General features: G+C 36.8%; 1 protein-coding gene across 1 annotated transcript; it reads left to right on the top strand.

The window, feature by feature from the left end:
• Window positions 1–13181: 13181 nt before the first annotated feature.
• Window positions 13182–15537, top strand: LOC128636055 (protein NYNRIN-like). Its single transcript, XM_053689127.1, has one exon. It carries the CDS (start codon window positions 13197–13199, stop codon window positions 15348–15350), a length of 2154 nt encoding a protein of 717 aa, XP_053545102.1. The 5' UTR covers window positions 13182–13196; the 3' UTR covers window positions 15351–15537.
• The last annotated feature ends 1061 nt before the right edge of the window (window positions 15538–16598 follow it).

The raw sequence follows: 16598 nt of genomic DNA, 5'->3' as shown, positions 1-16598 counted from the left end.
TGAAGTCTGCATTGGATTTTCCTGAAGTGGTGAGTGCAAAGATTAAAAAAGAAATCTTGCTAGGTAGGATGGTGGGCCCTTTTAAGGCCCCCCCGTTTAAGAATTTACGAGTTTTTATTCCTAAGAAGGTTACAAATCAATTTAGATTGATTCATCATTTGTCCTTCCCGAAAGGTTTTTCGGTTAATGATGGTATTGATCTGGAGTTATCTGCTGTCAAATACGCGTCTTTTGATAAGGCTTTAGATTTGGTTCGGGAGGCTGGTCCTAACGCCTTGTTGGCGAAGGTGGACATTTAATCGGCATTCAGGCTTTTACCCGTTCACCCTTCATGTCATCATTTACTAGGATGTTTTGTTGATGGTTGTTATTTCGTGGATTTATGCTTACCAATGGGGTGTTCCATTTCCTGTTCTTATTTTGAAAAATTTAGTTGTTTCTTAGAATGGGTGGTAAAGCAGATTTCAGGGTTGTCATCAGTTACTCATTATTTGGATGATTTTCTGTTTGTGGGCTCGGAAAGGCTGGAGTCATGCCAAATTTTGATGGATGCTTTTATGCTGATAGCACGGGATTTTGGGATCCCTGTCGCTAGTGAAAAAACTGAAGGCCCTTCTCCTTTGATTAATTTTCTGGGAATTTGTATTGATGCAATTTCCATGGAATGTAGTCTTCCTTTGGAAAAAGTTAGTGATCTTGTATCCTCAATTGATTTGGCCCTTTCAAGAAAGAAGCTTTCTTTAAAGGAAATTCAGTCGTTGGTGGGTAAGCTGAATTTTGCATGTAAAATCATTCTGGTTGGAAGAATTTTTTGCAGAAGGTTATCCTTATCCACAGTGGGGGTTAAAATGCCCCACTTTCAAATTCGTTTATCGGCTCAGGTAAAGGAAGATTTGAAAGTCTGGAAAGCTTTCTTAAAGGAATTTAATGGTAGATCCTTAATTCAAGCGCAGGAGATGTTATGTAGTGAACTTCATTTATTCACTGATGCTTCGGGGGCTCATGGTTTTGGAGCCCTATTTGGGAACAAATGGTGTGCTGGTGTGTGGCCTGAGTATTGGGCGGAGGCGGGTTTAACAAAAAAAACGGGTATTTCTGGAATTATTTCCGTTAGTGGTAGCTTTAAAGATTTGGGGTTCCAAATTTGAGAACAGAAAGGTAGTTTTCCATTCTGATAATATGGGGGTTGTGTTTGCGATCAACCGCCTATCATCCAGTTCAAAACCAGTGATTGGGTTGCTTAGGATGTTCGTTTTTGAATGTATGCAGCACAATGTTTATTTTAGAGCTATTCATGTTCCTGGAAAGGAGAATGTGGGGGCTGACGCTCTTTCTCGTTTTCAGTGGCGGAGATTCCGGGAAGCAGTCCCAGATGCGGAAGGAATAGGTTCTCCTTGCCAGGTGGAGATGTGGCATCTGAACTTCCTAGATTGTTGAGATCAGTGAGGGGAGCCTTAGCTCCTAGTACTTGGATGGCGTACTTACCCGTGTGGGTTCAGTGGTTAAATAAGCTATCTGTTTTTGAAGGTGACAAAGAGGAAGTTCTTTTGTTAGATTGGATTGAAGAATGGAGAGAAATGGAGATGTCTAAATCTATGGTGCAGAGGAACATGGCGGCATTATGCTTTTTGTTTAACCTATTAGGTTGGGTCGATATGTCCAAATAATTTTCTGTGAGGATGGCGGTTAGGAGGCTAATTAAGGGTAAAGTGTGGGTAGATAATAGAAGACCCTTGGTTTTTGCAGTGGTGGTCAGGATGGTTAATGTGTTACCCGTTATTTGTTTTTCACAATTTGAAGTTTTGTTATTCAGAGTTGCATTTGTGTTAGCCTTTTATGGGGCATTTAGGATTTCAGAATTAGTATCTGCAAACAGGTGGAATTGCGGGGGTTTGTGTTATAAGGATGTGGTATTGAACCCGCATGAGGTGTTAATTTGGTTAAGAAAATCAAAGACTGATCAAATGGGAAAAGGCTGTTGGATTTGCTTGAGAGAAATTGGGGGTTTGTGCTGCCCAGTTACGGCAGTTAGGGAATTTTTAGCTGTCAGAAAGTATATTGTTGGTTTTCCGTTATTGGTTCATGAAGATGGGACCTTTTTATCTTGTTTTCAATTTGAATCAGTTAGAAGCAATTGGTTTGAATAGTAGTGAATTTGGTTGTCATTCGTTTAGAATAGGAGCAGCAACTGAAGCTACTATTTCTGGTTTGAATGTTCGTACAGTGAAAAAGATTGGGAGATGGAGATCTGAGTGCTTTAGGTTATATGTGAGACCTGAGCTTGTTAATAAGTTATAGTTTTTATTTTGACACGTCCCATTCATTGTTGGATCGTGGGACACTCATACATATACTGGGCAAGGAAAGAGGCAGCAATAAGAGAATCAGGGCTGCAGCTTAGCTGTTCTTCTGAAGAAATATTAATCAAATGGTTTGGTATTAGGGGTATGAAGTGGGATCAGCTGCTAGTTAAAGTTATTAGTTGGGCTAGACTTTTTCATCCACCTGACATTTTTATTATTCATGCAGGGGGTAATGATTTGGGGTTTATTGCACAAAAAGACTTGATATATAGGATAAAAAGGGATATTGTTAGGTTAAAGGAATTATTGCCTGACATAATGATTATATGGTCTGACATTGAGTGCAGATTAGCTTGGAGGTCTGCTTGGGATGTTAAAAGATTGGACTTATCTCAGAAAAAGATTAATCGGACCATTACAAGCTTTGTGGCAAAAATGGGTGGTTTTGGTATCAGGCATCTGGAGTTTGAAGGAGAGTCAGGAAGCTGTTTCTTTTTGAAAGATGGGGTACATCTTAACAAAATTGGTTTGCATCTGTTTAATTTCAACATGAGCGAAGGGGTAAAAAAGGCCTTAGCCCTGTGGGTTGGTGCTCGAAAGGCTTTTTTTTTTATGCATGTAATTGTGTGTGTATTTGTATGTATGTGAGTAAATATGCATGTAATTATGTGTGTGTATTTGTATGTATGTGAGTAAATATGTATATATGCATGTAATTATGTGTGTGTATTTGTATGTATGTTAGTGAATATGTATGTATGTATGTATATAATTGTGTGTGGATTTGTATGTGTGTGAGTATGTATGTATGCATGTAATTGTGTGTGTATTTGTATGTATGTGAGTGAATATGTATGTATGTATGTATGTATGTATGTAATTGTGTGTGTATTTGTATGTGTGTGAGTGAGTATGTATGTATGCATGTAATTGTGTGTGTATTTGTATGTATGTGAGTAAATATGTATGCATGTTATTATGTGCATATTTGTATGTATGTGAGTGAATATGTATGTATGCATGTAATTGTGTGTGTGTATTTGTATGTATGTGAGTATGTATGTATGCATGTAATTGTGTGTGCATTTGTATGTATGCGAGTGAATATGTATGTATGCATGTAATTGTGTGTGTATTTGTATGTATGTGAGTGAATATGTATGTATGCATGTAAATGTGTGTGGATTTGTATGTATGTGAGTAAATATCTATGTATGTAATTGTGTGTGTATTTGTATGTATGTGAGTAAATATGTATGTATGTAATTGTGTGTGTATTTGTATGTATGTGAGTAAATATGTATGTATGTAATTATGTGTGTATTTGTATGTATGTGAGTGAATATGTATGCATGCAATTGTGTGTGTGTATTTGCATGTATGTGAGTGAGTATGTATGTATGCATGTATGTATGCATGTAATTGTGTGTGTATTTGTATGTATGTGAGGGAATATGTGTGTATGCATGTAATTGTGTGTGTATTTGTATGTATGTGAGTAAATATGTATGTATGTAATTGTGTGTGTATTTGTATGTATGTGAGTAAATATGTATGTATGTAATTGTGTGTGTATTTGTATGTATGTGAGTGAATATGTATGTATGTATGTATGAATGTATGTATGCATGTAATTGTGTGTGTATTTTTATGTATGTGAGTGAATATGTATGTATGTAATTGTGTGTGTATTTGTATGTATGTGAGTAAATATGTATGTATGTAATTGTGTGTGTATTTGTATGTATGTGAGTAAATATGTATGTATGTAATTGTGTGTGTATTTGTATGTATGTGAGTGAATATGTATGTATGTATGTATGAATGTATGTATGTATGTAATTGTGTGTGTATTTGTATATATGTGAGTGAATATGTATGCATGCATGTAATTGTGTGTGTATTTGTATGTATGTGAGTAAATATGTATGTATGTAATTGTGTGTGTATTTGTATGTATGTGAGTGAATATGTATGTATGTATGTAATTGTGTGTGTATTTGTATGTATGTGAGTGAATATTTATGTATGTAATTGTGTGTGTATTTGTATGTATGTGAGTGAATATGTATGTATGCATGTAATTGTGTGTGTGTATTTGCATGTATGTGAGTGAGTATGTATGTATGCATGTAATTGTGTGTGTGTTTGTATGTATGTGAGTGAATATGTATGTATGCATGTAATTGTGTGTGTATTTGTATTTATGTGAATAAATATGTATGTATGTAATTGTGTGTGTATTTGTATGTATGTGAGTGAATATGTATGTATGCATGTAATTGTGTGTGTAATTGTATGTATGTGAGTGAATATGTATGTATGCATGTAATTGTGTGTGTAATTGTATGTATGTGAGTGAATATGTATGTATGCATGTAATTGTGTGTGTATTTGTATGTATGTGAGTAAATATGTATGTATGTAATTGTGTGTGTATTTGTATGTATGTGAGTGAATATGTATGTATGCATGTAATTATGTGTGTGTATTTGTATATATGTGAGTGAATATGTATGTATGCATGTAATAATGTGCGTATTTGTATGTATGTGAGTAAATATGTATGCATGTAATTGTGATTTGTATGTATGTGAGTGAATATGTATGTATGCATGTAATAATGTTTGTATGTATGTAAGTAAATATGTATGTATGTAATTGTGGGTGTATTTGTATGTATGTGAGTGAATATGTATGTATGCATGTAATTGTGTGTGTATTTGTACGTATGTGAGTAAATATGTATGTATGCATGTAATTGTGTGTGTATTTGTATGTGTGTGAGTAAATATGTATGTATGTAATTGTGTGTGTATTTGTATGTTTGTGAGTGAATATGTATGTATGCATGTCATTATGTGTGTGTTTGTATGTATGTGAGTAAATATGTATGTATGTAATTGTGTGTGTATTTGTATGTATGTGAGTGAATATGTATGTATGTATGTAATTGTGTGTGTATTTGTATGTATGTGAGTAAATGTGTATGTATGTAATTGTGTGTGTATTTGTATGTATGTGAGTGAATATGTATGTATGTATGTATGTAATTGTGTGTGTATTTGTATGTATGTGAGTGAATATTTATGTATGTAATTGTGTGTGTATTTGTATGTATGTGAGTGAATATGTATGTATGCATGTAATTGTGTGTGTGTATTTGCATGTATGTGAGTGAGTATGTATGTATGCATGTAATTGTGTGTGTGTTTGTATGTATGTGAGTGAATATGTATGTATGCATGTAATTGTGTGTGTATTTGTATGTATGTGAATAAATATGTATGTATGTAATTGTGTGTGTATTTGTAGGTATGTGAGTGAATATGTATGTATGCATGTAATTGTGTGTGTAATTGTATGTATGTGAGTGAATATGTATGTATGCATGTAATTGTGTGTGTAATTGTATGTATGTGAGTGAATATGTATGTATGCATGTAATTGTTTGTGTATTTGTATGTATGTGAGTAAATATGTATGTATGTAATTGTGTGTGTATTTGTATGTATGTGAGTGAATATGTATGTATGCATGTAATTATGTGTGTGTATTTGTATATATGTGAGTGAATATGTATGTATGCATGTAATAATGTGTGTATTTGTATGTATGTGAGTAAATATGTATGCATGTAATTGTGATTTGTATGTATGTGAGTGAATATGTATGTATGCATGTAATAATGTTTGTATGTATGTGAGTAAATATGTATGTATGTAATTGTGGGTGTATTTGTATGTATGTGAGTGAATATGTATGTATGCATGTAATTGTGTGTGTATTTGTATGTATGTGAGTAAATATGTATGTATGCATGTAATTGTGTGTGTATTTGTATGTATGTGAGTAAATATGTATGTATGTAATTGTGTGTGTCTTTGTATGTTTGTGAGTGAATATGTATGTATGCATGTCATTATGTGTGTGTTTGTATGTATGTGAGTAAATGTGTATGTATGTAATTGTGTGTGTATTTGTATGTATGTGATTGAATATGTATGTATGCATGTAATTATGTGTGTGTTTGTATGTGTGTGGGTGTATTTCTGGTGTAACACTGAGAAAATAAATTACTGTTATAGTATATAAATAAAATTAACTAGATTAAATAGTCAGAGACCACTTCAAGACTCAATGGTATGTCGCACTTTCTATACTTTCATTGCATATTTTAAATATTATTTATTATAAGAATGAGAAGTTAAAAAAAAAATCCTTGAGCAAATCATATTTCTCTCTGTTAACAAAATAAAATATATATAGAAACCTATGGCTGGAATTATGCAAACATTTTTTTGTGTATAGAGAAATGATTGGTTCAGTGGAATGTCATTTTAGTTATGGCTTCAGTCAGACGTATGCTATAGAGAAGATGTTCTGCAAACTTGTTGTATTAAAAAATCTTTAGGTAACAGTTGTTTAATATGTAGCATGCCTCAACTAAGAAATCAGTTTCTAGGTTTCTGCTGCACCAAAGGGACACTGAACCCGATTTCTTTCTTTCATGATTCAGATAGAGCATGCAATTTTAAGCAACTTTCTAATTTACTCCTATTATAAAAATTTCTTCATTCTCTTGCTATCTTTATTTAAAAAGCAGGAATATAAAGCTTATGAGCCAGTCCATTTTAGGTTCAGCACCATGGATAGCGCTTCCTTATTGGTGGCTACATTTAGCAAACCAATAAGCAAGTGATGGGTATATATGTGTGTATGTATATATGTGTGTATGTATATATGTGTGTATACAGGGAGTGCAGAATTATTAGGCAAATGAGTATTTTGACCACATCATCCTCTTTATGCATGTTGTCTTACTCCAAGCTGTATAGGCTCGAAAGCCTACTACCAATTAAGCATATTAGGTGATGTGCATCTCTGTAATGAGAAGGGGTGTGGTCTAATGACATCAACACCCTATATCAGGTGTGCATAATTATTAGGTAACTTCCTTTCCTTTGGCAAAATGGGTCAAAAGAAGGACTTGACAGGCTCAGAAAAGTCAAAAATAGTGAGATATCTTGCAGAGGGATGCAGCACTCTTAAAGTTGCAAAGCTTCTGAAGCGTGATCATCGAACAATCAAGCGTTTCATTCAAAATAGTCAACAGGGTTGCAAGAAGCGTGTGGAAAAACCAAGGCGCAAAATAACTGCCCATGAACTGAGAAAAGTCAAGCGTGCAGCTGCCAAGATGCCACTTGCCACCAGTTTGGCCATATTTCAGAGCTGCAACATCACTGGAGTGCCCAAAAGCACAAGGTGTGCAATACTCAGAGACATGGCCAAGGTAAGAAAGGCTGAAAGACGACCACCACTGAACAAGACACACAAGCTGAAACATCAAGACTGGGCCAAGAAATATCTCAAGACTGATTTTTCTAAGGTTTTATGGACTGATGAAATGAGAGTGAGTCTTGATGGGCCAGATGGATGGGCCCGTGGCTGGATTGGTAAAGGGCAGAGAGCTCCAGTCTGACTCAGATGCCAGCAAGGTGGAGGTGGAGTACTGGTTTGGGCTGGTATCATCAAAGATGAGCTTGTGGGGTCTTTTCGGGTTGAGGATGGAGTCAAGCTCAACTCCCAGTCCTACTGCCAGTTTCTGGAAGACACCTTCTTCAAGCAGTGGTACAGGAAGAAGTCTGCATCCTTCAAGAAAAACATGATTTTCATTCAGGACAATGCTCCATCACACGCGCCCAAGTACTCCACAGCGTGGCTGGCAAGAAAGGGTATAAAAGAAGAAAATCTAATGACATGGCCTCCTTGTTCACCTGATGTGAACCCCATTGAGAACCTGTGGTCCATCATCAAATGTGAGATTTACAAGGAGGGAAAACAGTACACCTCTCTGAACAGTGTCTGGGAGGCTGTGGTTGCTGCTGCACACAATGTTGATGGTGAACAGATCAAAACACTGACAGAATCCATGGATGGCAGGCTTTTGAGTGTCCTTGCAAAGAAAGGTGGCTATATTGGTCACTGATTTGTTTTTGTTTTGTTTTTGAATGTCAGAAATGTATATTTGTGAATGTTGAGATGTTATATTGGTTTCACTGGTAAAAATAAATAATTGAAATGGGTATATATTTGTTTTTTGTTAAGTTGCCTAATAATTATGCACAGTAATAGTCACCTGCACACACAGATATCCCCCTAAAATAGCTATAACTAAAAACAAACTAAAAACTACTTCCAAAACTATTCAGCTTTGATATTAATGAGTTTTTTGGGTTCATTGAGAACATGGTTGTTGTTCAATAATAAAATTAATCCTCAAAAATACAACTTGCCTAATAATTCTGCACTCCCTGTATATATATATATATATATATATATATATATATATATATAAATATATATATATATATATATGTGTGTGTATATATATATATTATATATATTATGTTATATGGGTAATTTGAATCTCACATATTAAGCATATTGAGGGTAGCCTTAAATCTAGTATCAAATGTTTATAATGCAGCATTCCACAAGTTTCTTTGTATAAGTTGTAACATATGGTTTTAATATAACATCCTCTCTTTAAATGGTTATATGGGCATATTCTGTTATATGCTATAACAACATTCTTATTTCCTGTGGGCCCCTTATGCAGATGTGAAGTTAACTACGTTTTTTATATATTTCCTGTGACCTCATTTATGACGTATACATCACTATAAATTCTTTGTGTGTTCTTCAAATAAATGGGACTTTTGTGAAAACACTCAGTTGCATGTGTGTGTGATTTCAGTGGTCACCCCAGGGCCCTGAAGAAAACGTGTGCCGCACCCTTATCAGCCAGAGCAGAGCTAAGGAACAAAAGATGTAACCCTACAAAACTGGCGTCAGAAGTGGCATGAAACAGGGAACTCTCGGAAGGTAAGCTGAACAAAGAGTCCTTTTTTTCTGACCTTTTTTCTCTTACCACGAGACCCCTTAAGTTTCATTTTACATAGGAATAGTTGGGAAATATATGTGTGAATCATTGGTTGATTCTAACTATTGTCTAAAAAGAGCAATAGTAGATTTCTTTGGTAGAAATCAGGTTAAATTAATTAATAATAATTAAGTCTTTGGTAGGCTAAATAAAAAGGGGAATAATAGATTTCTTTGGTAGAAATCAGGTTATATTAAGTCTGGCTGAAGGGTTAAACCACACATTTTCTTGCTGCTTGCTTTTGAAATATTGCTGTATGGCTAACATTACTTTAAAGTTATAAGATAAATACTGCATTGTTTATATGAATTCTTATGCTGCTTGCTTTTAAATATGCTGTATGGCAAAATACTGTTTATTTGTATAAAGTGTTAAGGAAGTAAAATACTGCTTATTGTATAAAGTATTAAGAAAGTAAACTGTTGCTTATATATATTGCTGTTTCTGAATGTTAGTTAAAATGCTACATTTTTTCTGGTGAAGGGTGACCTTTGACCTAGAGATAATTAATGCCAGAAACTACTGAAAGGATCAGCATAGTGATATGCATTAAGCACAATAACTGGTAACGGAGTACAACCATTCAAGTTAATGTGGTTTTTGCAAAAAGATTCAATAATTAATTGCTCTTAAAGGTAAAGGTATTGTATTTTTTTATTTTTATTATTTTTTTTTTCTTTTTTTTTGTGTTGTATTGTATTTTGTTGTAAAAGTTTTTAAAGATAGGTTAGGAGTTGAGAATGGGCAAATCCCAGTTTAAACAATTTCCAACACCTAGACCAGGAGACAAATGTAAAGATTATGTGGGAAGGGTGTCGCCCGATGAGTTTATGTATATTATTCCTTGGGTTCAGAATATGGCAGATTGGACAGAAGCTATGAGAAGCTCTGATCCATTCCCCAGAGAGGGGGGTAATGATAAATTTCATATGAATATGGTAAAAGGGTTGTGTCTAGGTGATGAAGAGGCATTTCCATGGTATAAAGGTGATCCAAGATGGAATATGGATTATATGAAAAAGGGTGGGGAAAATTGGCTGACTGTTGCTCCATACTGGCAATATATTGATATAGATGGGAATAAAAAAAGGGTAAAAGTGAGAAGCAAAGACAGAAAGCATATTCACCCCCCCCCTGCCCCATATAATGCCCCTCACCTACCTTTGCCATCATATAACAGACTATATCCTAGCCTTCCATCCCCTAGTGACAGACTATTGCTATTGCCTCTGCTCAGGTACCCCAGGAATGGACCTTGCCAGGACCTTCTGTAATTCCCCGATACCAGGTCACTAAACCCCCAATTATGCCCAAACCCCCGATTAAGGTTGAACCAGTAACACCTTCCTACCCCCCTACAATAACACCACAATATAAAAGAGGGAATGAAGAAGTAGAGGAGGAGGAGGAAGCTGTACCAGAAGCTAGTATGCCATTTCTTACTGGGGGAGACCAATTAATTATTAAACCTTTGTCCCCGGGTGAATTAAGGGAAATTACCAAGGGAGCCCCAAACCCCGTCAACATCCATCAGCTTGTATTATGTATTTAAAAAGAATGTTACAAGGACAAAACATGACACAGACAGATATAAGAATTATCATTGATGCACTTCTAGACTATGACCCTGAATCAGGTTGGGAGTGGGGTAATGTAAAGAGTATTAGTAAATTGAGTCGAGATCCAACAATTAACTATGCCCTAAACACACGTGAGGGACTTGATGAAATGTGGACAGAATTAAGTATAGAAATGCATAGAATATGGAAGGATAAACAAAGTATGTCAATTGCACTAGCGTGAAAACAGAATACAAAGGAAACAGTAGTAGAATTTGTTAAGCGTTTTTATAAATGCTGGAAGGAAGAGGCTGGAATGGAATCAGGAGATGCAATGGGCTCTCTGAAGGTCCAGATTTGCATTAGTAATATGCAACCTCAGCTTTCTTTGTTGGTGAAACAACTTGTCTCTGATTGGCCGGAGTTGACTCCAGCAGAATTCTTGAAAAGAATTCATGAAAAAGAAGGGGCAGGTTGTTTTGACATCAGGAAATTAGAAGGAAAAAATGTTGCTTTTTATCAAAAGCAGAGTTTACAACATTGTGATCCATTCCAGGCCTGGGAAAGGGATAATACAGGGAGTAATAGAATGTATGTGAGAGGTAGAGGGAGAGCTAGAGGAAGAGCTAGAGGGAATTATACTTCAAACAGAACACATTGTTTTAACTGTGGGGAACAGGGACATTGGAAAAATGAATGCCCAAAACCCCCTAATAATTCTGGCCCCCCTTACAATCCCCGACAGTATAACAGACAGCCTTACATAGCCCCTGCACCCATGGAGGCACCCAAACACAACATACAATGGCCATAGGGGTGCCTAGAAGGTAGCACTCCAATTTTTCCAGTGGTGTCAACAAGTTATCATGAGCAACCATACTTAGTCCTAGAAGTAGAGGGAGAACCCCTACCATTTCTAGTAGACACAGGAGCTACATGTTCTGCCTTATGCTCAGATATGTATGATGGCATTACTGAAAAATCTGAACCTTCTCTAGGGATTAATGGAGTGCTGACTCAGACTCGCATCACACCGCCACTTGAAGTTAGGGTACCCTGTACTGGCCAACAACTTTTGCACCCATTTCCTATTATAACTGGGTGTCCCCTTAACCTTTTGGGTTGTGATCTTATGGGTCCCCTTGGTTTGAAAGTAGCTGTCACTAGACAGGGTGGGTTAGACGTGAGTCTAGGGTCCACTAACCTGTGTTTTTTAATGACATATTGACAGATGTCCCATCCTCTGTATGGGCATCTTCAAAACTTGACGTTGGTTTAGTTCAGTGTACCCCATATGAAGCCAGATTAAAACCTAATACTACTCCAGTGTTTATTAAACAATATCCATTGTCTAGAGAAAAGAAAGAAGGGATAAGACCCATGATAGAGGAATTCCTTAAACAAGGAATCCTCCGTCCAGTAGTTTCTCCCTATAATACCCCCATAAATCCAATCCCAAAGAAAGACAATGAATATAGGTTAGTACAAGACCTAAGGGCAATTAATGAAATAGTAATCCCAATTGCCCCAATAGTTCCAGATGTTACAACCTTACTCACAGCCATTCCACATGATGCCTGTATATTTACAGTCATTGATTTAGCTAATGCATTTTTTTCAGTCCGATTGGACCCTGAGACACAGCTACTTATGGATTTTTATTATGATGGGCATCAGCTTACCTGGACACGCCTCCCTCAAGGCTATGTGGCCTCACCTGCGGTCTACTCGCTGGTGCTCCAACGTACCTTGCGGTCATGGACTCCCAGCCAAGGTTCCGTCCTCCTTCAGTACGTCGATGACCTACTGTTGTGTAGTCCTAACCAGGAGGCAAATACAGTAGATACAATAAGTCTGTTAAAACACCTTGCTGCTGAAGGTCATAAAATAGCAAAACATAAGCTACAAGTAGGAGTGACAAAAGTGGATTACCTTGGTTTTGTGCTTTCCCAAGGCCACCGGTCCATTAGTCCCAAACGAATCCAAGTGATTCAACAGATCCCAAAGCCAGTTACTAGAAAGGACATGCTCACCTTTCTAGGTATGATTAATTATTGCAGACAATGGATTCCTGAGTGCTCCCATCATGATTCCATTCTAAGGCAAGCCACAAAAGGGGATAGCCCTGAACATATACAATGGACCACAGACATGACTAAATCCTACATAGCTCTGAAGACTAGCATTATTAGTGCCCCTGCTTTAGGGATACCTGATTATTGTAAACCATTTCACTTGTATGCGAGGGACAATTGTAAAACCATGGCTGCTGTCTGTGCCCAAGAGCATGGTGGAGGCAATATGCGTCCCGTAGCTTTCTTTTCCAAAGTAGTTCCAATACCGGTACAAGGGATGCCGGCGTGTCTCTGAGCATTGGCGGCTTGCGCCATGGCTGTAGAGATGGTTGAAACAATCACATTAGGCCATCCAATAGTACTACACACTAGTCACCAAGTTTTATATCTTGTAAAAAATGTCACTACCCAACACATGACTTCTCAAAGACTTTCTGGTTATGAATGTATATTACTGAATAATACAAATCTGACTATTAAATATAGTAGTGTATCCTCAGGGCCAACTCAAATACTTAGTGCCTTACTTACAGGATCACCAGACTTTCCAACAGACCATGATTGTATAGAGGTAATACACCACATTACCACACCAAGACCTGACGTGAGGGATAAACCTTTTGACCATGCTGATAATGTGTTTGTTGATGGTTCTTGTTCCCGACCTAGTGACGGTATTTATAAGACAGGCTATGCCGTTGTGCAACTACCAGACATTGTTCTAGATGCAGGCCCCATTCTTTATCCTTCTGCACAAGCTGCAGAATTAATAGCACTCACAAAAGCATGTAAATTGTTTGAAAATAAATCTGTTAACATTTACACTGACTCTCGCTATGCTTTTGGGGTTGTGCATGATTTTGGTATGATATGGAAACAACGTGGTTTTGTTTCAGCAGATGGCAAGACCATCTCTCATACAGACCTGATTAATGACCTTTTAGAGGCCATACAACTCCCAAAGGACATAGCGATCATACATTGCCGTGCACATACATACAAGTCTGACCCTATTTCCTTGGGTAATGCACTTGCAGATAAAATTGCTAAAGAGGCTGCTTATGTTTCTCATACACCCGGATCCACCATCCGTATGTATGCTGTTTTAGCCCCACCTTCATATCCTACAGACCATATGCTTCTTGAACTCCAGGGACATGCCACTCCTAGTGACATATCTTTCTGGACGACTAATGGGTTAACTTTAGATGAGAATGGTTTGTTTTCTAAAGAGGGGAAGGTGGGCATACCGGAAAGCAGTGCACCACTCTTTATAGCACAAGCCCATGGTGTTGGACACCTAGGTATAAAACCAACAACTAACTTGTTGAAGCAATCTTTCTACATTAGAGGTATAGGTGATCATTGCAAGGCATATATTAATAGATGTGTATATTGCTTACAGACCAATGCAACCATTCCCAATAAAGCCCAGCATGACCACTTACCCCCACCTACAGCCCCATTCACACATCTACAAATTGATTTTACACATATTCCAAAAACTGGCACTAAACAATTATATCTGCTTGTAATAGTTGACCAATTTTCTAAGTGGCCAGAAGCTTTTGTTACCCAGAGGGAAGATGCAAAAACAGTCGCTAAAATTTTAGCCACTGAAATAATTCCCAGATTTGGTTGTCCGCTTCAGATTAATTCTGATAACGGTCCAGCATTCATTAGTAAAATCACACATGAGTTAGTAGAATGGTTACAGATTAATTGGAACTTTCACATTCCCTACCATCCTCAAAGCTCAGGGATTGTAGAAAGAATGAATCTCAATATCAAGGAAAAACTTTTAAAGGCAACAGCAGGTACATGGGTTAAATGGCAAAACTATTTACCTGCGATTTTAGCAGAAATCAGAATGACCCCAAATAGGACAACCAGGTTGTCTCCATTTGAGGTCGTAATGGGTAGACCATTCCCGACTCCATGGGTAAAAGGCCCACTTATCATTAAAAATGGTGATTTAGATTGTATTAAGGAACAATATGTAAAACAATTGATTGATAAATTGAATGGCATCTATGGTGATGTGTCTTCCCGTTTACCTCTTCCCTCACAGGAACCAACCCATCCTTTCAAGCCTGGAGATCTGGTCTGCATTCTCCAGCTGAATAAAGCAAAGAAAGGAGGTTTCCCGTTCAGCAAGCCAGTCACTGTGGTCGCTGTAACCAGGACTGCCGTACTGACTGACGACAAGGACATCTGGATACACGCTTCACGAGTGAAACTCTGTCCAAAGAGAGGAGAAGCGGGTGACAAGCTATTGGTCACCCCTCACAAAGGAGAAGTGGGTGATAAGGTATCGATCACTCCTCACAAAGACCAGGATGACGATCTCAATCATGGATCCAAGACATTCCTGCAAGATCTTCCTTTTCCTAATGGGGATATTGATCTTTGTGTATATCCCAATAGTATTAATAACGGCATGTTATTACTCACCCGAAGATGCTGAACACTTTACACATATTTTTTTACTATTATTAACATTGTTTAACTGTTACATGTCTTGTACTTTACGAAAGAAAATATCAGGTATGATACAAGATGCAGAAAAAGTTCAACTGCAAAATTTAATTAGAGGTAGACCCAGATAGTTTATATTGTAGGAACATTACAGGTTATGTGATCACGATGTGATCAAAAAGGGGAATGATGGGTATATATGTGTGTATGTATATATGTGTGTATGTATATATGTGTGTATATATATATATATATATATGTGTATATATATATATTATATATATTATGTTATATGGGTAATTTGAATCTCACATATTAAGCATATTGAGGGTAGCCTTAAATCTAGTATCAAATGTTTATAATGCAGCATTCCACAAGTTTCTTTGTATAAGTTGTAACATATGGTTTTAATATAACATCCTCTCTTTAAATGGCTATATGGGCATAATCTGTTATGTGCTATAACAACATTCTTATTTCCTGTGGGCCCCTTATGCAGATGTGAAGTTAACTACGTTTTTATATATTTCCTGTGACCTCATGTATGACGTATACATCACTATAAATTATTTGTGTGTTCTTCAAATAAATGGGACTTTTGTGAAAACACTCAGTTGCATGTGTGTGTGATTTCAGTGGTCACCCCAGGGCCCTGAAGAAAACGTGTGCCGCACCCTTATCAGCCAGAGCAGAGCTAAGGAACAAAAGAAGTAACCCTACAGCAAGCATAACCCATGTTGTGAACCAAAAATGGGCCGGCTCCTAAGCTTTAAATTCCTACTTTTTAAATAAAGATAGCAAGAGAATGAATACATTTTGATAATAGGAGTAAATTAGAAAGTTGCTTAAAATTGCATGCTTTATCTGAATGATGGAAGATTTTTTTTTTGGTTTAGTATCCCTTTAAGGTCCGACATCCTACCTAAAGTATGATTAAATAAGAAGTGGTGAGTGGAGGGGGGAGTGGGCCTCTATGCCCCAAAATGCCTGGGCCTTTATTTGGTCCCAGTCCGGCCCTGGCCTTCACTGCTGGGCATAATACAAATGTGGTGCGCAGCTGCATTTAGCAGCCTTCTAATTACCAAAAAGCAATGCCAAAGCCATATAAGTCTACTATTTCTGAAAAAGGGGATCCCAGAGAAGCATTTAAAACTATTCGTGCCATAATTGCACAAGCTGTTTGTAAATAATTTCAGTGAGAAACCTAAAGTTAGTGAAAAAGTTAACAATTTTTTTT

Source organism: Bombina bombina, chromosome 7, assembly GCF_027579735.1.
Source record: "Bombina bombina isolate aBomBom1 chromosome 7, aBomBom1.pri, whole genome shotgun sequence".
Classification (NCBI taxonomy): domain Eukaryota; kingdom Metazoa; phylum Chordata; class Amphibia; order Anura; family Bombinatoridae; genus Bombina; species Bombina bombina.
Note: the sequence above shows the minus strand (reverse complement) of the source record. Positions and strands in the feature narration are given on the sequence as shown.

What these genes read in the sequence shown, in the direction of transcription:
- LOC128636055 (XM_053689127.1), top strand. Translation starts at nt 13,197, where the DNA reads ATGGCTGTAGAGATGGTTGAAACAATCACATTAGGCCATCCAATAGTA.